Genomic DNA, 20,589 nt, shown 5'->3' with positions numbered 1-20,589 from the left:
CTTGCTCCAGCGCGGCGACCCTTCAGTGTGTGGCGCTTATGGTGTACAGATCACTGTACGCCACATTCTGTTAGACTGTGTTTTGTCTTCGGGCCAGAGGGCAGCGGAAGATTTGCCAGCAGTTCTGCCCTCCGTTTTAAGTGACATTGATACGAATGTGGTTAGAGTTCTAAGGTTTTGTAATCTGTCCACCTTGTTTCCCCAGATTTTAGGGAGATGTTCTTCATGTGTTAACAGAGGAACGGTTTGGTACTTTATTGCGGCGCTGTTCGTATTGAGAAGTGTTCATTTATGTTCGAGCACTAGAGACATATTTCTGTTCCTGGCCAGAGTAGGCAAGGAGACTGCAGTCTCCTAAACGATTGCGATAACTGAGTATCTTCAATCATAGGAGTTTTCCGACGAAATAATAAGTCCATTGAGTAGCCGTATTTATTTTATGGACGTCACACTGAATCTCCAAGGCGCCACCAGTCTTCTACGACGCGGAAGATCGACACTTTGCTGATCACTCGGGTAACATTTGCGCATCGAACAAGAGAGAAGAGTAAATTCACATACATGCAGTCCCACTAATTCGTCTCTGAGTTTTTCGTTGTCTACGCCAGCTTAGGTGGTGGTTAGAACTAACAAAAGGGTTACAATATCAACCTTTGCAGTGTTCTTAACGAACGTAACAGGGGACGCGTTTTGACCGCTAAGTGTTGTGCCAGTCTTGGATAGGGTAAATAGTAGGATTTATGATTGTATATTTGTTAGGTTTCCATGTTGTGTGTTTTGCACTTTCATTCTTATTTTATAGTCAAATATTCATTAATAGAATTCTCTTTTTCTCGTTTAACTAGGTTTTGTCCCTATTCTCACTCTGAATACATTAGATAAGGAATAGAAATAGAAGGAAGGATCAGAGCAAGGAATGTCAGAGCGCTGAATCGGACAGGTATGTTAGATAATTTAAAAATGAAAATGGATCGGTTGAAGTTAGATATACCGGGAATAAGTGAAGTACGGTGACAGGAGGCACAAGAATTATGGTGCGTTGAATACGAGGTTATAAATAAAAAAGTGAAATAATGATAATGCAGGAGTGAGTTTCACAGTGAATAAGATAGTAGAAATTCGGGCAAACTACTATGAGCAGCATAGCGGACGCATTATTGTATCCAAGATGCAATGGTTCAAATGACTCTGAGCGCTATGGGACTTAACTTCTGAGGTCATCAGTCCCCTAGAACGTAGAACTACTTAAACGTAACTAACCTAAGGACACCACTCACATCCATGCCCGAGGCAGGAATCGAACCTGCGACCGTAGCAGTCGCGCGGCTCCAGACTGTAGGGCCTAGAAACGCTCGGCCACACCGGCCGGTATCCAAGACAGACACGAAGCCCACACCCACCACTGTAGAACTTGTTTCCATATCGACTAGCTCAACAGAAGATGGAGAAATTGAAGAAGTGTATGACGACATAAAAGAAGTTATTCAGACGAAAATTTAATAGTGATGGTGTACTCGAATTCGCAAGCAGTAACAGCAGGAAAAACATCAGGTAATTATGGACTGGGGAAAAGGAATGAAAGAGGAAGCCGTTTGGTATAGTTTTGTACAGAGCATAATTTAATCGTCGCTAACACTTGGTTTAAGAATCACAAAAGAAGATTATTTACGTTGAAGAGACCTGGAGACACCGGAAGTTTTCAGATTGAGTATGTAATGACAAGACAGATTTAGGAATCAGGTTTTAATCTGTAAAACATTTCCAGGGGCAGATGCAGACTCTGACCACAATTTATTGGCTACGAACTGTAGAGTAAAACTGATGGTATTGGAAAAAGGTAGGAAATGAAGGATATGGGACCTGAATAAGTTGAAAAAACCAAAGGTTGCTGAGAGTTTCAGAGGGAGTATTAGGCGACGGATGACTAGATCAGGGGAAAGGAATACAGTAGAGACTAATGGGTAACTTTAAGAGATGAAATAGCAGCAGAGAATCAAATACGTAAAAAAACAAGCCCTAGTGAAATCCATGGATAACGCAAGAGATATTGAATATAATTGATGAAGAAGAAAACATTAAAATTCAGCAAATGAAGAAGGCGCAAGGGAATACAAAACACTAAAATATCAGATTGTCAGGAAGTGCAAAATGGCTAAGCAGGAATGGCTAGAGGACAAATGTAAGTATTTAGAAGCGTATTTCATTACGGGAAAAACAGATACCGTCTACAGGAAACTTAAAGAGGCCATTACAGATAAAAAGAAGCAGCTGTTCGAATATCAAGAGCTTAGATGGGAAACCAGTGCTAAGCATAAAAGGGAAAGCTGGAAGATTGGTGGGGTACATACATGGGAGATAAACTTGAAAGCAATGTTATGGAAATGGAAGTGGACGTAATTGAAGATGAGAAGGGAGATATGATACTGCGAGAACTTTACACAGCTCTGAAAGCCCTAAGTCGAAACAAGACTCCGGGAGTAGACGATATTCCGTCAGAACTTCTGATAGTCTTGGGACAGTCATCCATTAAAAAACTCTTCCATCTAGTGTTAAAGATGCAGGAGACAGATGAAATACCCTCAGTTTTCAAGAAGAATGTAATAATTTGAGAGAAAGCAGTTACTGACAGGTGTGAAAATAACCGACCTATCAGTTTCATGTCATGGCTGCAAAATAATAACACAAATTCTTTACACAATAATGGAAAAACTTGTAGAAGCCGACCTTTTGAAAGCTCAGATTGGATCCCGGAGAATGTAGGAACACGCGAGGCAATACTGACCCCATGACTTACAAGAAAGATTAAGGAAAGACGTACCTACGATTATAGTATTTGTAGACTGAGACAAAGCTTTTGACGACATTGACTGGAATACTCTCATTAAAATTCTGAAGGCAGCAGGGATAAAATACTGGGAGCGAAAGGCTATTTACAAAAGAAAACAGAAGGCAGTAATAAGAGTCTAGGGGCATGAAAGGGTAGCAGTGGTTGAGAAGGGACCGAGACAGTTTTTTAGCCTATCCCCGACGGTATTCAATCTGTATATTGAGCAAGCAGTAAAGGAAATAAAAGAAAACAATGGAGTAGGAATAAATATCCAGGCAGATGAAATACAAACCTTGAAGATTGCCAGTAACATTGTAATTCTATCAGAGACACCAAATTACTTGACCAGTTGAACGGAGTGGACATTGTCTTAAAAGGAGAATATGAAATGTACATCAAGAAAAGCAAAACAAGGTTAATGAAATGTTGTCGAATTAAACCATGTGATGCTAAGGAAATTAGACTAGTAGATGAGTTTTGCTATTTGGGAAGCAAAATAACTGAGGAATGCGGAAGTAGAGAGGATACAAAGTATAGACTGGAAATGCCAAGGACAGGATTTCTGAAGAAGAGAAGTTTATTAACATCGAGTATAGATTTAAACATCAGGAAGCCTTTTCTGAAAGTATTTGCTTTGAGTGTTACCATGTGTGGAAATGAATCATGGACGTTAAGCAGTTTAGACTAAGAAAGAATAGAAGTTTTCGAAATGTGGCGCTACAGAAAATTATTGGATATTGGATGGGTAGATAACGTAACTAATGAGTAGGTACTGAATATAATTGGGGAGACAAGAAATTTTTGACACAACTTGACCAAAAGACGAGATCGGTTGAGAGTACAGGTTCTGAGGCATCAAGGGATCACCAGTTTAGTATTGCAGGGGAGTGTGGAGGATAAAAATCGTAGAGGGAGACCAAATGATGAATAGAGTAAGCAGATTCAGAAAGATGTAGGTTGCAGTAGTTATTCGGAGAAGAAGATTCTTGCAGAGTATAGAGCAGCATGGAGAGCTGCATCAAAGTAGTGTTGCCACTGAAGATTACAACAACAATAAGTCACATTTTCTGGAATTTTCTAGAAGCGTTTCGAAGTTAAGCATTACATGTCAATTTTGCCTAATGCCACCTCTACCTCTAGGAGTCAACTGTCACTGGAAGTGTCACCATTCGGAAATCCCGAAAACTATGGACTTGATACTAATATAGATTATTTTCGGCATTTTTAATGTCCTTCCCTCAACCACCTACGGCTCTGCCCTAGGGGTGTCTTACCCCACAGCAAATTCTTCTAAATGACAAATCACATGTAGCAAATCTGGTTCGAACTTTTTGCAGACGATCCAGTGCTAAGCACGTGTATTCATATTCAGACGGTAGTTGTCCCGTTGTACTAACTCCAATGTATCAAGTCTTTATAAAGCACTGCAGGCCCTCCAGAGCTATTCCCGAACAGGACAAATACGCAGTATGAAAAATATCTCGTAGGACAAGACTGTCATTCACGAACCTCATAAATGACACCTATATATTCTTAATTGGAACTTGCATTGATGCTTATCCACAAAAAATTTATGCTGCAATGTTAATGAGCTGTAGCACTCTTTTACAAACTAACTTCAGTTAGCTTTATGCGATTTCGATAGATATTACACTAAAGCGTCTCTCCTGTATTACATTTGGTTATCTACATAATTCTGAATATTTTATTCAAGCTGACACATATGACTATTTTTTAAAGATAGATATTCAAATGTAAATTTCGAATAGCTCGTGACTTTCTATCGCTAAGTGATGGATATTCTTTTCTATTCTTCTCTGAATGCATCCAGTCAGCAACTTATGAAATTGCCATGCCTTGTTGATCATGTGGTAGGTATTAGCATTATCTGCTTTTAATTTCTGCCGCAGTATGAGTACATTGCTTTCCTGGAAACCTGATGGCGCGTTTCATATCTCATACGCCACTGATTTTAGTGATCCAGAAGATACTTCCATGAAACTTGTTGCGTTGAGAACATCACTCAGTTTACATTAAATTTACTCAGATCGTGGAAAATTTGACGTATTGTATGACATGAGACAACCTATACAATAAATGCAGACTCACATTTTCAAACGTATTACCGCTAACAACATTCGATTCCCTTACACCAACTTTCAGGATGAGACGGAATCAATAAAAAGCATAAAAAGTTGTCACCACCTACGTAGAACGCGAGTACTTACTTTCGGTAGTGAGGCCCCAGCCGCTGACGATAGCGGTCTGGCCCTCGAAGCTGTTGCTCGCCTGTGAGCGAGAAGGCAGGTTCACCAGTCCGATGTAATCTGTAAAAATAGAAACATATTTTTATATTTCTCGTTATACCCCTGGAACAATCAAGACATAGGACTCTCGAAGAATGAAGTCACAGAAGCAATGAAAATACTCTCTGAACTACGATTCTAGTAATCAAGATACATATGGACGCATTTAGTACGTAAATGAACGGACGTCTCTATAACATACTTGATCGGGATAATTAAGATGACTTCGAAAATATGAGCACTCGACCTACGGTTTCTGAGAAACCAAGTGTACTTGGAGGTAAAATTAAGACAGTTGCGTGCGAACCACTCTGTGCGGTCCCTATCCGTTTGTAGAGAACTGCTTTTGCCGAAAATTTACCAAGGCATTTACTCAGATATTACCAGTAAATCACAGAATATTATCAACAAAGACAAATGATGCCCACAACGGACATTCGTTTTGGTATTCCTTATGACCGATCTCACTGCTAAAAATCAACATGAATATTCTGTTCTAAAAATTAGCTTCATGTTTAGAGAAATTTTGTATAAATGACTTTGGTCAGTCAAATAATTCAGAAATCTGCGCATAGAAAAGAATCCCAATAAGCAAGACATTATGCTAAAAATAGCCGTGGGGGAAGTGCTCAAGCAGGGAAGCCGAGGCTAATCGTACTGTTCAATTATATTGAAAACGAGCCGTTAAAATCGTCTGAAATATACATTATGATCTCTGTAACTGTAGGTAATAATTATCAGAACATGATGAATGAGAAATCCACGACATTGGTGCAATATTCCACAAGATTGTACTGAAATCGATTTTCGGCTGTTACTCTATCGCCAGGTACATGCGTAAATACGTGTGGTTGTGAAATTACTGCGCGGTCAAATACGTGAAGCTTGGTGTATCTAGCAAGTATCTAAGTTTGTTTTCAAAGATGACAGTTGGTAATATGTGCTTTAGCACTAAAAAAAAGGGGAGTTTTTCAGTAAAATGCGATGTAAAACTATTTAACTTAGGTATAATATGTGACAAATGAAATGACAAACTATATAATAAATTATAACAATTGTTTTAAGAAAAAAAATTAGTTGCACAAAATATATAATCCGTAACTGCTTTATTCTTCATAATACGACCGACCGCCGTCCAACCAAAGTCGTCCCCACTCCAATCATGTGTGTTGGCAAATGTCGGTCGAGTCCTGACGGTCCGGACCTCACTGCTGCCGCGCCCCGACTGAACTTGTGCCGCGTGCCAACTCAAACACTGCCGTGTCCGAACTAACTCAAAACACACGACGACCGGGAAGTAATAGCAGTCCAGCAAAGATAATACGGCAGGGCCTATATCGATAAGCGCTGCTGCTGCCGCTCACGGGCAAGCAAGACAGCACCTCGTTGACACCAGTAATTGAAAATTAACATAACGAGATGGCAGTACGGTGAAAACAAGATATAAAATAATAAACGGCACGAACTCCAGCTACGCACGGCTCAGTGCCTTTTCGTGGCGATCTTCTACAGTGGCGCCTTACGACAGCGTCTAGGTCGTGGATGAAGTTACCTCTTAATTCTCTGAAGTGAAACTTCTCCCCTGAAACGGTTGCAATTTGCCGTAGTGTTACTATTTATCTCCGGAAACCTAAACGCTACCACTTTTGCTTGCTCTCCACTTTGTGTCTCTGATTTCCTATCTTAGAATGCCCTTGATGGCTCCAAACAGCCTTAAGCGTAACAGCGTACAAGTCATTATGTCGTCAATATATGACAAAATAGTCTACCAAGAACAATGAACGGTCAGTTAATGCAATTTCTCAGAAACTATAAATGTAGGTCAAGCCAGTGCATTATCAGACCATCAAAAATAAAAGGATTATACCTCAAACGTTGCATTTCACTGGCTATACAGAACGACGGGAACAGAGATACCAGAATTTTTCTTCAAAAAAGTGCTTTTGGAATTTTTACACAGTAAAAACACAATAACCTCTGTCTTTAACAATCTTCACGTTTTAAACACTGGGAAATTATACACGAAAGCTATATGTCCTGCTGATACTTACAAAACGGAAATGGGCGTACGCTTAAGTTTTATCCAACTTTGCACACTGCCAGTTGTGTTAACGTTCGAGAAAGGCAGACGCGGATGTGTAAATCGTATGTACTCCGGTACAGGCAAACGATGAGCGCCGAAAAGGGCAAATCGAGAAGTGAGCGCCGATGTGACTGCCTGACTGCTGTAAAAATTCAAAATAGCCTTTTCTTCTCTTTGCTGCTCACTTAGTAGCTTTTTTCTGTAAGATGTCACGCTTTTAGTCATCTTGAAATATGTATCTGTTTGCAGTCAATCGAGCACCAATTACTTTTGTGATTATCTTTCAGACATGAGCCACTTTTTGTTTATGAAATCGTTGTTTTGTCATCAGTCAGAGTTTGCATTATCCAGCAACAGTCTCACAATAATAAAATTTACCGCTATAGACTTGACACAGCGCCATTAAAAGCACACGGCGTCGCTGGTAGTGTTGTGACTATGAAAAATTATTTGGAAGACTGCAAATACGATCAGCTGCATTTTGCAATAGTGTAACTGTATTTGAAGAGTTCAGATACAATGATGCGAAAATGCTTAAACCGGAAAATCAGCTTAGCATAGACTAATACTGAGATGGCGACAAAGTACGAAATAATTTCATACATTCTCTTAACTCGAAAAGTTAAATTTTTATGATATGCTGACAGACTGTCTTCCTGCAATCGTGAGACCCAAATTAATTGACTCTTAAAATAAAGATGGGGCTGCTTAAGGGAGTTGATGAAGAACGGAATTCGAAAACATCTTGTTAAGGCAGTTATCAGCTTGTAAAAACTTAATAAAATGCATGGCACACAAATGTTGGCTTTATTTATATTTTACTCCAACGGCTTCGGACACAAATTACGTTCACAGTCGACGAAAAATTAATCTGCAGTTTTAAAATGTAATATTGACTACAGATTAATTTTTCGACGACCATGAACAACGCTCTTTCCCGATTGAGCGCACAATTTCGAGTCAGAGAAATGTATGAAGTGTAGACTGCGTTGCTTGTTGGTTCAAATAAGCTAGGTCGCAAGAATGCTACTGTACCAGGAGCTTTTTGCTTGGAAAACCTGTTGAACTGGCGAAAAACAAATGGATATCGAATTTTCCACATATAAAGGCTGATTATAACGTTCATGAAAACGAACAGCATAGACTTGAATATTTCTGGTGTGATGCTAACCGAGGTTTATCGACTACAACTACAGATATGACGCGGCAGATGTTTTCAACGCCAACGAAACTACGTCAATTTGCGCCTGCCTACCCAATAAAACTGTATGGCTTAGGGGTAAATCGTTTTCAGGGAGGCTAACCTCTAAGGAAAGATTTACGTCATTGGTAACATACATGTCAGATGGATCTCACAAACGATCCTTATTTGTGATCGGGACAAGTTTAAAGCGATTATGTTTTAAAAATATACGGCCACGAAATAAACGTGGGTGCTGACTGATACGTTTACCGAATGGATTCTCAAATTCGGTTTACGAGAAAAGCATTAAGCGTAGTTATTCTTGATAATTTTCCGCAACCCCACAATAATAAATTAAAATCTATAAAGCATACAAACTTCCCTACGAACACCACAAATGTATTGCAATCGTGAGATTAACGTATCGTACAGACCTTGAAATTTCACTATCAAAAGAACTTACTTGCAATCGAAGCAAATAGAAGCACACAGGGATTTCTCCCCAGTCTTTTAGATGCATTACATATGTTGAGATTGCGGACGTTGCGATCTGTATGGAAGTTAGTGACGCCAGTGCCATTTAATGAAATGTTTGGGAAAGTTTTTACATTATTGGGTGGTTTTACACCATCACTATTACACTCACCTACACTCTATAAATACACGACACATCTCCCACATTTCCGCAAGAGAAGGGGGCAAAGTGAGCCGAAGAACAACACCATTTCCGACAACCAAAAATGCCACACGATACTTATTTTACCGGGCGAATTTGTTGCAGTCCATGAGGACCTTGTTTTCCCACTGTTAATCGCGGAAAAACGACGCTAGTCATGCATACATCCCCAGCCCTCTCACTCCTAATACTAACCAGCGTTACATTAGAACCGACAAAAGGTAAGAAATTTGACCTCAGCAGTCTTATGACATCTTTTTTGCGTGCAAGGGTAAATGTCAGCAGGAGATCGAATTCTCTAACAAAATTTTACGAGATCGAATCTACGGCATTATTGGACTCTTCAGCGTACACCATTAACACGGAATTCTATTAACACTAAAAACAATTTCAGTCCCCTCAGTTTCGTGGTATGAATTTTTCATCATACTCTTCTTAGAAAATGTTCTTGTCCTTTCTAAAATGCACAGAACTAGTTACATTTGTCATACGTTGCCTGGCACAAGCAAATAATTTTCCTTTACCGACACTCATTCAGCGCATAATGTGTATTGTGTGAATGCATATTTCAACCGAGAAATGCATTTTTGGTTTGAATTTTAATTTTTTGTTTTATTCGTTAAAGTTCAGTTTAGCAGCTATTTTCTGTTTTCAGCATTTGGTCACAGCTCTATTTTCGCACCATTAAAAACATTAGCTCGCTGGAAAAATAATTTTTTATGTGCTATTGAGGGTGCAAGCAGTCAACCTGTTTGGTAGGGTATAAGGTCTGACTACTGCGGACATTTTTCAGCGTACAGCACATGAACTGAACAGTTGCTTCCATTTGCCAGACCATAACAAAACATCATGTCTGCCGTTTCCTCTGTCTAGTAATAAGCTTACATTGTGACGGCAAGTGCGAAAATAAAATCCTTCATCTCAGCGTAGCACCTGCAACCTACGTTCTTAATTATTTGCTGGATGTTTCCAATCTCTGTCTTCCTCTACAGTTTTTGCCCTCTACAGCTTCCTCTAGTACCATGTAAGTCATTCCCCGATGTCTTAACAGATGTTCTATCATCCTACCCCTTCTCCTTGCCAGTGTTTTCCACATATTCCTTCCCTCTCCGATTCTGCGCAGAATCTCTTCAATCCTCATTTCATCAGTCCACCTAATTAGCAAAATTCGTCGGTAGCATCACATCTGAAATGCTTCGATTTTCTTCTGTTCCAGTTTTCCTATAGCCCATGTTTCACTACCACACAATGCTGTGCTCCAAATGTACATTCTCACAAATTTCTTCCTAAAAGTAAGGCTAATGTTAGATACTAGCAGACTTCTGTTGGCCAGGAATGCTCTTTTCGCCATTGTAAGTCTGCTTTGATGTTCTCCTTGCTCCGTCCGTCATGGACTGTTTTGCTGCCTAGGTAGCAGAATTCCTTTACCTCATCTACTTCGTGACCATCAATCCCCATGTTTAGTTTCTTGCAGTTCTTATTTTTGCTACTTACTTCGATTTACTCGCAATCCATATTCTGTACTCGTTAGACTGTCATTCCATTCAGCAGATCGTGTAATTCTTCTTCACTTTCATACAGGATTACAATGTCATCAGCGAATCGTATCATCATATCCTTTCACCATGAATTTCAATTCCACTCTTGAAACTTTCTTCTCTTTCCATCACTGCTTCTTCGATGTATAGATTGAACAGTAGGGGGAAAGACTAGATCACTAGGATACACCCTTTTTAATCCGAGCACTTCGTTCTTGGTCCTCAATTCTTATTATTCTTTCTTGGCTGTTGTACAAGTTGTACATACTTGTTTTTCTCTATAGCTTATCCCTATATTTTTCATAATTTCGAACATCTTGCACCATTTGATATTGTCGAAAGCTTTTTACAGATCGACAAATTCTATGAACGTTTCATGATTTTTTTTTAGTCTTGCTTTCATGATCAACCGCAAGGTCAGAACTGCTTCTCTCATGCCTTTATCTTTCCTAAAGCCAAACTGATCGTCATCTAACACATCCTCAGGTTTTATCACCGACACGTAAGTCGTCCCATATGATAATATACAGAACGATGGAAAAGAAAATTAAAGGTAAAACTGCAATGTAATAAAAATATTTGGCAGTCTAATCACAACACAGCCTGGTTCCAGCAGAACTAATGTATGCTCTGCACTTACCCAGAACTGTGAATACCGTTTACAGTAACAACACTAACAAACGTTTACTGCACGCTGTATCCACAGACAGTAAAGAAGGAGTGTGTCCTTATTTGCTCACTGCATTCCAAGGCGTTATTTTGGCCATGTCATACAGACCAGGGTGTAAAGTTACGTTCTGATGTGTTAATTTGTAAAGATTCCCTATTCAAACCCCCCAACCCCTAACCCCCCCCACAATCCCTCCTCGTATGATGACGTTAGTCGGAACACAAGCTCCGATATGTCAGAAAACCTGCAATGGCTTTGTCAATGATTCATAACATTCCCAAGTTAGCTTTTAATGATTTAAGGATTAGGGTTAGATCCTCGCTCCTCTCGAATCCCAGACCATTGCCTCCATAGGAGGAACTTGCTCGTCCATTGCCTCCATATGAGAAACTTCCTGGCTGAAAAATCTGTGCACTAATCAACATTGCTGTATTCCATTAGTGAAGTAAAAGAACCGCCAATAGCTTCTTCAGATCAGTAACCGGAAATTTTTTGACTGGAATGCGTTAAAGTTTTCCGAATGTTATATTTATTGTTGCTTTTCTGGTCCTCAGTCCAAAGATTACAATCAAGAACAGCTGACAAGATGAGAAACATAGAAGTAGATATCCTCGGTGTAGAAAAACAGCTTAAATCACTTAATAAAGGCAAGGCCTCCGTCCAAATTGTATACCAGTCAGGTTCCTTTCAGAGTATGCTGATGCAATAGCTCCATATTTAGAAATTATGTACAACCGCTGGCTCACAGAAAAATCCGTATCTAAAGACCGGAAAATTTCTCAAGTCACACCAATACGAAAAAAGGACCATATTACTAACGTCGATTCGCAGTAGGGTTTTAGAACATATACTGTGTTCGAACGTCATGAAGTATCTCGAAGAAAACGATTTATTGAAACAAAGCACGGATTCAGAAAATATCGTTCTTGTGAAACACAACTAGCTCTTCATACTCATGAAGTAATGAGTGCTATCGACAAGGGATGTCAAATTGATTCTATATTTTTAGATTTCCATAAGGCTTCCGACACCGTTCCTCACAAGTGTCTTCTAACCAAACTGCGTACCTATGGAATAATGCCTCTTGTGCGACTGGATTCGTGGTTTCCTGTCAGGAAGGTCACAGTTCGTAGTAATAGATAAAAGTCATCAAGTAAAAGAGAAGTAATATCCGGCTTTCATCACGGAAGTGTTATAGGCGCTCTGTTGTTACTGATCTATGTTAACGACACAGGAAACAATCAGAGTAGCTGTCTTATGTTGTTTACACATGTTGCTGTCATTTATCGTCTTGTGAAGTCATCAGATGAACAAAACGATTTAGATCAGATATTTTTATGGTGCGAAGAGTACTAAAAGAAATCAGCTAAATTTCGATTACGCGATAAGCCACACAAATCTGAAGGCTGTAAATTCAGTTAAATTCGTAGTACAATTACAAATAACCTAAATTGGAACGATCACGTAGATAATGTTGTGGGTAGAGCAAACCAAAGACTGCGATTCAATGGCAGAACACTTAGAAGGTGCAACGGGTCTACTGAAGAGACTGTTTACACCGTGCTTGTTCGCCTTATTCTGGAGTATGCTGTACTGTGTGGGATCCGCATCAGGTGGGACTGACGGATGACATCGAAAAACCTCAAAGAAGGGCAGCTCGTTTTTATTATCGCCAAATACGGGAGGTAGTGGCACAGACTCGTGAATTTGAGTGGCAGTCACTATTTTTATGGTCCATCTTTCACTTCCATACATGGATGCACTCCATACAAGTACTTGCACAAAATACCTCCTCATACTTAAATCTGTACTCGATGTTTACAAATTTCTCTTCTTCAGAAACGCTTAACCTGGCATCGCCAGTCTACGTTTTGTATCCCCTCTACTTCGACCATTATCAATTATTTTGCTGCCCAAATAGCAAAATTCATCTACTATTTTAAATGTGTCTCATTTCTTAATCTAATTCCCTCAGCATCACCTGATTTAATTCGTCTAAATTCCATTATCCTCGTCTTGCTTTTGTTGATCTTCATCTTGTATCCTACTTTCAAGACACTGTCCATTCCTTTCAGCTGTCTTCCAGGTCCTTTGCTGTCTCTGACAGAATTACAGTGTCATCGGCAAATCTCAAGGTTTTTATTTCTGTTGCCTGGATTTTAATACCCACTTCATTTTTTTTCTTTCCTTTACTGCTTGCTCAGTATACAGATTGAGTGACATCGGGGATAAGCTACAACCCTGTATAACTCCCTTCTCAACCACTGCTTCCCTTTCGTGCCCCTCAACTCTTATAACTGGCATATGGTTCATGTACAAATAGTAAATAGCCTTTCACTCCCTATATTTTACACCAGCCACCTTCAGAATTTGAAAGAGAGTATTCCGGGCAACATTGTCAAAAACCTTCTATAAGTCTACAAATGCTAGAAACGTAGGTTTGCCTTTCCATAATTTATGTTCTAAGATAAGTCGTAGGGTAAGTATTGCCTCACATGTTTCAGCATTTCTATAGAATTCAAACCGGTTTTTCCCTTCTACAAATTTTACCATTGTTCTGTAAAGAATTCGTGTTATTTGCAACCGTGACTTATTAAACTAATACTTCGGTAATTTCACACTCGTCAGCACCTCCTTTCTTTGGAACTGGAATTATTAAATTTTTCTAGATTTATGATGATATTTTGCCTGTCTCATACATCTTGCTCGCCATATGGAAGAGTTTTGCTATAGCTTGCTCTCCTGAGGCTACCAGTAGTTCTAACAGAATGTTGTCTGCTCCCGTGGCTTTCTTCTCACTCAGGTTTTTCAGTGCTATATCAAATTCTTCATGCAGTGTCATATCTCCCATCTCATCGTTATCTACATCCTCTTCTATTTCTATAATATTGCCATCACTTACAGGGAGCCGGTACAATGCATCTCCTCCATGTTAAATTTAACAAATAGAAGGAACATTTTTTCTAGAACCATTAAACATATTGCTCTGAAATTTGGACTACGTGTTCAGTGACTATTTCTCTACAAAGTTATAATGCCATGTTGAGAAACATTTGTTGGTTTTTGTTTTACAATTTTTTTAAGCAGATGCTTGTTTTTTCTGTTAAATTTTACACTTTTTGTTCTATAACTCTTGAATTATACAATATTTTTTTACAATTTGATATAAAAATGAAGGAAACGAAGCAAACAATATTGTTATAAATTTCATTGATATACTGTTTGCAGTTTTTGAGAAAATGTTTCTCAAAGATGAAAATTTTAAAGTTACAGGAAATGGCTTCCAAAGTTTTTTTAATACATTCCTGGCTCATATGATGGATTATTAGTATCCTCGTCTTTTTCCAGTGTTAATTTCCTTTCACTGGTCTTTTCTTCCCTTTTGCTTCATGTAGTAGGCTTTTGTCTCTTCTTCCTGCACCTCTTAGCCTTTCTTCATCAATTAGGCGCATTGTGGAAATGGTGTTGTGTCCTGGTTGGAAATCCAAACGTTTCAGCACATCACATTTGACAATGTTTCCTTCATTGTATGTTGCCAGTGCATTATACACTCCAAAAGGCAATGTCTTTATCTGAACAAACACTCTTTTGGGAGTCCAAATAGAAATTAAATTACTTACACTTTCGTTTGGATTTTGTGTTTTCCCTTGCAAACACTTTTCCAATAAACTTGGCTGTGATAAATGTCTGAATATCGGCTTAATTACAACAATTACAGCATTTGTCAAACTTTTTTATTGACATATTCCTTTCCTGATTGGTACTTACACCACGAGTCATCACCTGTGGGGCACAGTGCCTGTTGATGCAATATGAAAAAGTAATGCCCATACTGTTCTCCTCATATGTTCAATGCTTCTTGTATTTTGCCTAATAGCACACTCATACTACCTCTGCAATCTATTAATTGCTTCATCTGTCAATCTTCCTCTTCCCCCAAGGGTCTTACTATCACTATACTTTTGGGATCCTAATGTCTGCTTTAGTTAGCACAAGCGAACCCGCATGCGCTTCTGCACATGTCCAGTGCACTCCTGTTTTTTAATGTGAATTTCATTGCCATAATGTTTGAGTACCTCTACAGCTTTATTTCCCTTAGAATCACCGTCTCCTAGATAGTTATGTGTATCATACATTATACCACTCCTGTGATTTGGAAAAAATTGCTTTCACTCTCTCTACTTCCATCGCACCACTTGTGCCGTGAAAATTTGCTTCACAACTTTCACTCTGTTCGGCCTTGGTATTGCCCTTAAATCTACAATGTTTTGAGAGAACAGCAACATCTATTACTTTGCAACTGTCTCCACTGGTAGCTGTCACAACTCCATTTAGAAATTTATGCCCCTAGGTTGCCATGATCCATCTAAAGCAACAGTTAAATCTCTACAATTCCCATCATCTGTCACAGCTTCTTCAACTGCTTTCTTCATTGTTACTTGAGAAATATCTTCAGCAGAAGATCGCATCAATTCATTATAAAATCCAAACTTGGTTGGTGGTTTTGGCAAGTTCATAACTCCACATAACATTGTACCTGCAGCTCTGCCCTTGCCAATGCAATGCAAGCCATGCACTAGCTTAACATTTATATCATACACCTTCTTTCCACTATTACCACTACAAGGAATACTGTTAGAACTAGAAAACGAAACTTCCGCATCCCATTTGTTACACTTCAATAACATTTTACATGCAAAACCAATGTTTGAAATTATTTTCAATTCCAGTCCTCTTTCTTCGCAAACTTGGCATAATACGTTATGTTTAAAAAAATCAGAGAGCAAGAAATTGTAAATTATTTGATTCACATATTTACTGTCACTTTCATAGTTTCCAGTTTTTCTTTGCAGTCACAAAGTTTCTTGCTGGAAGAAGTTACATCACATTCATTTGGAGTAGTCGGTGAAGCAGTCTGAGCAGAATCTCCCTTCGAAACAACAAAATACTTCTTAAACACTCGATTGCTGAAAGGGGGCATATTAATATCCACAAACCAAATACGTGAAACAGGTAAGAGCAAAATTCGTCCAATACGCAAAATTGAACAGCTAAACAGCTCGAAGCAAACTCCACAAGTCAACGCACACGGTATAGCGTTTATGTTTACCGACATGAAGAGTCACTTGTCACAGAGATAAAGCCATACAACGTTGGAAAACGAAACACTGTCCAATTCCGCAAAGACATCCAGCTTGCAGCCAGCGAGCGGCGCCGTCAGAGGTGACACATCAAATCGCTACAACCGTTTACGCGGCGCGTCAACTGTGCAGCGATAAAAAACACATTTAGAATTCACTTAGAAGGGTGAAACTTGATTTGTTTTATTCAGAAAACTCCAAAACATTTTTAATGAAAAAACGAAGAAACCCCGATTCTGTCATATTCATCGTTCCGGCTCCACTTACGTCTCTCTTCTGTAGACCTTCTACATACTCCTTCCACCTTTCTGCTTTCCCTTCTTTACTTAGGACTTGTTTTCCATCCGATCTCTAGATATTCATATAGGTGGTTCTCTTTTCTCGAAAGGTCTCTTTAATTTCCCTGTATGCAGTATCTACTTTATCCCTATGATATATGCTCCTATATTCTTAAATTTGTTCTCTAAGCATTGCTGCATATCCATTTTGCACTTCATGTCGATCTCATGTTTTAGGCGTTTGTGTTTCTTTTCGCCTGTTCATTTACTGAATTTTTATATTTTCTCCTTTCGTCAATTAAATTCAATATCTCTTCGGTTACCGAAGGTTTTCTACTAGCTCTCGTCTTTTTACCTACTTCATCCTCTGTTGTCTTCACTATTTAATCTCTCAGAGCTACCCATTCTTCTTTTACTGTATTCCTTTCCCCTGTTCATGTCGATCATTCCCTCATGCTTCCTCTGAACCTCCTTACAACCTCTGCTTCTTTCAGTTTATCTAAGTCCGATCTCCTTCAATTCCTACCTTTTTGCAGTTTCTTCATTTTTAATCAACAGTTGATGACCAATAAATTGTGGTCAGAATGCACATCTGTCCCTCGGAATGTCTTACAATTTAAAACCTGCTTCCTAAATCTCTGTCTTACCATGATATATTCTATCTGAATCCTTCCGTTGTCTACAGGTCACTTCCACGTATAGAGCTTTCTTTCATGATTATTAAACCAATTGTTAGCTATGATTCAGTTATGCTCTGCGCAAAATTCTACGAGGTGGCTTCCTATTTCATTCCTTACCCCCAGTCCATATTCACCTACTATTTTTCCTTGTCTTCCTATTCCTAATGTCGAATTCAAGTCCGCCACGACTATTCTATTTATACAGTGTATACAGTGGTAAATTTTTAGGTAGTGTTGGAAACTATTTGTCTATATGATAATGTATCCACATATGTGTTGGACTTACTGTTTAGTGGGACGTTGGTACCCAGAAAGACGACGGCGATGTCGTATTCGGAGTGCACCGACGCCGACCTGGTGACGATGGTCACGCGGGTAGGCTCAATAATGCTGAGACTGGTGAGTCCAAGCCTCACCTCCCACGTGCTGAACCTGTCGCAGCAAAAGAAGGTTACAGCACAGGTTAGCGTGACGAAGTAAGAACATGCTGACTTAATAGTATTCAGGAGAATTTTCTTCCTTCTTCTTCTTTTAGACAGCGTTAATCTATACTATTATAGGCTCTGCTGTACTCAAACTTTGGCAACTTTATGTCTGTTTTACTTTTGTGGCCAGATACCCTTCCTGTCGCCGAAGTTGTTTGTTACCTCAGGGAGGGAAGACGTGTGCCCAACTTGTCTATGTATCATGTATTTTGTATCTGCACAGGGCGTAAAAACGCAGCGAACCGTCACTGTCGGCACAAATGTAAACTGTGTTAGCTGGCGGTGGCTCGACTACATATCCGGGGAGCTGAACCTCGGAAGAGGGAAAGGAAACTCGGCATTCGAGTCGATCTACCGGTAATGCAAAGAGTCTGAACAATGCGTAGAGATAAGCATAGAGAAAAACACAAAACGTCTCCAGCGCGAGGAACTGAACAACCAAGCACCAGAAACAAAGCACGGTGCAAGGTGAACGCCCCAGCCAAGGAAGTGTAATTCAGCTTAAAAACGCAGCGCCGGTCTATCGCTGCCGACAGGTAAACTCCTGGGTCAGTGACTCTGCCTATAAAATGCTTTGAGTGCGCCTTCAGTGGCAGCGTGGTGCACTATTCTGCAGTGAAACCTACGCCATATCTGCGTCCACATCGATGTCCACAGGCGGGAATACTAATTCCGTCATCCCTGAAAAGGCCACGGAGCGGCGGGAGAAGTGTAGGCTGGAGTAACGGATGGTCCGTCTGCATCAGTGGGGATGAGAACAAGTTCACGGGCGGGCGGCAAAAGGAAGGCGCTGGTTCCAATTCCATGCAGTCCGAAGTGGGAGTCGCGGGATCAACACCACACTGCCCTATTCTGTTGGTGAAAGGATGGCAATGGAAACGGTGAGGGCTGTATGCACGCAGTATCAATTTAGTCTACGGGTAGAAATATACCATGACCGACACCGTCGCCCTGCTGACATGTAAACCCATTTATACGAAGCAAGTGCTGTTGAGGGCTCTGTGGAGGGGGCGGGCACGGGTAGAGGGGAGGCTTCTCCCTAGGCACTTGGCCCACCTTCAGAGCAGAGTGTGAGAGCAGAGCTACTCCGCATTCTGTTTGAGCAGTTTCTGCATCTGCTCGTGCTGCAGCTTTTTCTGCTGTTCCTGGAGGCGCAACTGTTCCTACTAGCACTGCAAAAATGCCATCTCCGTGATGGTCACCAATTAAAACTACAAAAGAAAGAAAAGGAAAAGCGTCACACGCATAACAATATCCTACCTCGCCACTTTTCCACCAGCACAGAGGTGACACCTCCGCAAAACTGCCACACTCGGCACAAATTGTGGCAAACTTTACTAGCCGACTACTAATCCCGTGACCTGAACCCTCAGAAGAAGGAATGAAAATTCGATATGTGAGCTGATCTATCGGGGGAACAGAGTCTGAACACTGCGTATAGACAAGCGTGGAGGAAAACACAAAACGCGCGATGTAAATAGCACTGAACATACAAGTAAACGGAAATAATGGAGGACACGTCCGAGGTAGTTTAAATCACTGTAAGAACTGACGGACGTGGCTTATCGCCACCGACAGGAAAACACATGGATCAGTGGATCTGTAAAATTGTGAACTTTGGATGATGTGTATCGCTGAAGCGCAATTTCATCTTACAGGCGGCAAGGGTAGTAAACATGAGACATTTCGATATCAGGACATAAAGTCTTTGTGAATTTCATTCCGTGTACTCAATTGGACCGTAAATACGACTCGCACACAGACACGAGAACATCATATCCACGTGTCAGCATTTGAGGAAGGGCGCGTAGATGGGCTCAAAGAAGACAGTTGGAGTAATCGAAGCATTCATCAGGTTGCCCTCCATGAGGTGGGTGCACGCAACGACTGTGGTTATATTGGATTAGATAGAGCAGCAATCAGTCGTGGAATTAAGTTGTTTTAATATGACATTTATAGTCACAATGCAGATCAGATTTCGACCTGTGTCAGGTCATTATCAATGCAGTGCGGAATTGTAGCAGTTGTTCGGGCTCAGGTGAATGCTTACACAGTTCAACCATGTGTTCAACTGTGTAAGAATTCACTTGAGCACGAACAACTGCTACAATTCCGCACTGCATTGATAATGACCTGACATAAGTCGAAATCTGATCTGCGTTGTGACTATAAATGTCATATTAAAACAACTTAATTCCACGACTGATTGCTGCTCTATCTAACCCAATCGAAGCATTGTTCGACATTTGAGTAGGAGCGATGCTATTATTCGATTATGGTAACAGGAATTGGTGAACCAAGGTTGAACTGCATGCTGGGTGGGTAACCTTAAGTCTGTAAGTTGTCTTAGTGTCCTGTGGTTAAGTACAGAAACTATAAAACTATAATGCGATGTATTGTAATTATTATTGTGTCTCCCAGAATTATTTATGCTTGTTTGTGTCGAAATCATTTAATTGTTAATTTCTTGTTTGAGCTCTGCTTGTAGAACTAAATTGGGGTAAAAACTAAGTTTTGTTTAACGGTTCTTGACTTATTGCAACAAATTTTATGTATATTTGTTAAGTTGAATTCACGAATGCACAACCCCCAGTCCTATTCCAATGTCACTGAAATGCTATGTATCCTTATATAAATAGTAGCAACTGGAATAGCAACACCGGGAAGAATAGCAAATGATGAAACTTCCGACAGGTTTTTGAGTCTGAGATAGTAGGGGACT

The 20,589-nt window shown here is 39.9% G+C and overlaps 1 protein-coding gene across 1 annotated transcript in view; it reads right to left on the bottom strand.

The window, feature by feature from the left end:
- Positions 1–20,589, bottom strand: part of LOC126456231 (brachyurin-like) — a 330,534-nt gene that overhangs the window by 14,370 nt on the left and 295,575 nt on the right. The window contains exon 4 of the mRNA XM_050091984.1: positions 5,056–5,154. Within this exon, the coding sequence (XP_049947941.1) occupies positions 5,056–5,154 (99 nt within the window). The remainder of the gene's footprint in view (positions 1–5,055; positions 5,155–20,589) is intronic.

Source organism: Schistocerca serialis, chromosome 2 (assembly GCF_023864345.2).
Source record: "Schistocerca serialis cubense isolate TAMUIC-IGC-003099 chromosome 2, iqSchSeri2.2, whole genome shotgun sequence".
Taxonomy (NCBI): domain Eukaryota; kingdom Metazoa; phylum Arthropoda; class Insecta; order Orthoptera; family Acrididae; genus Schistocerca; species Schistocerca serialis.
Note: the sequence above shows the minus strand (reverse complement) of the source record. Positions and strands in the feature narration are given on the sequence as shown.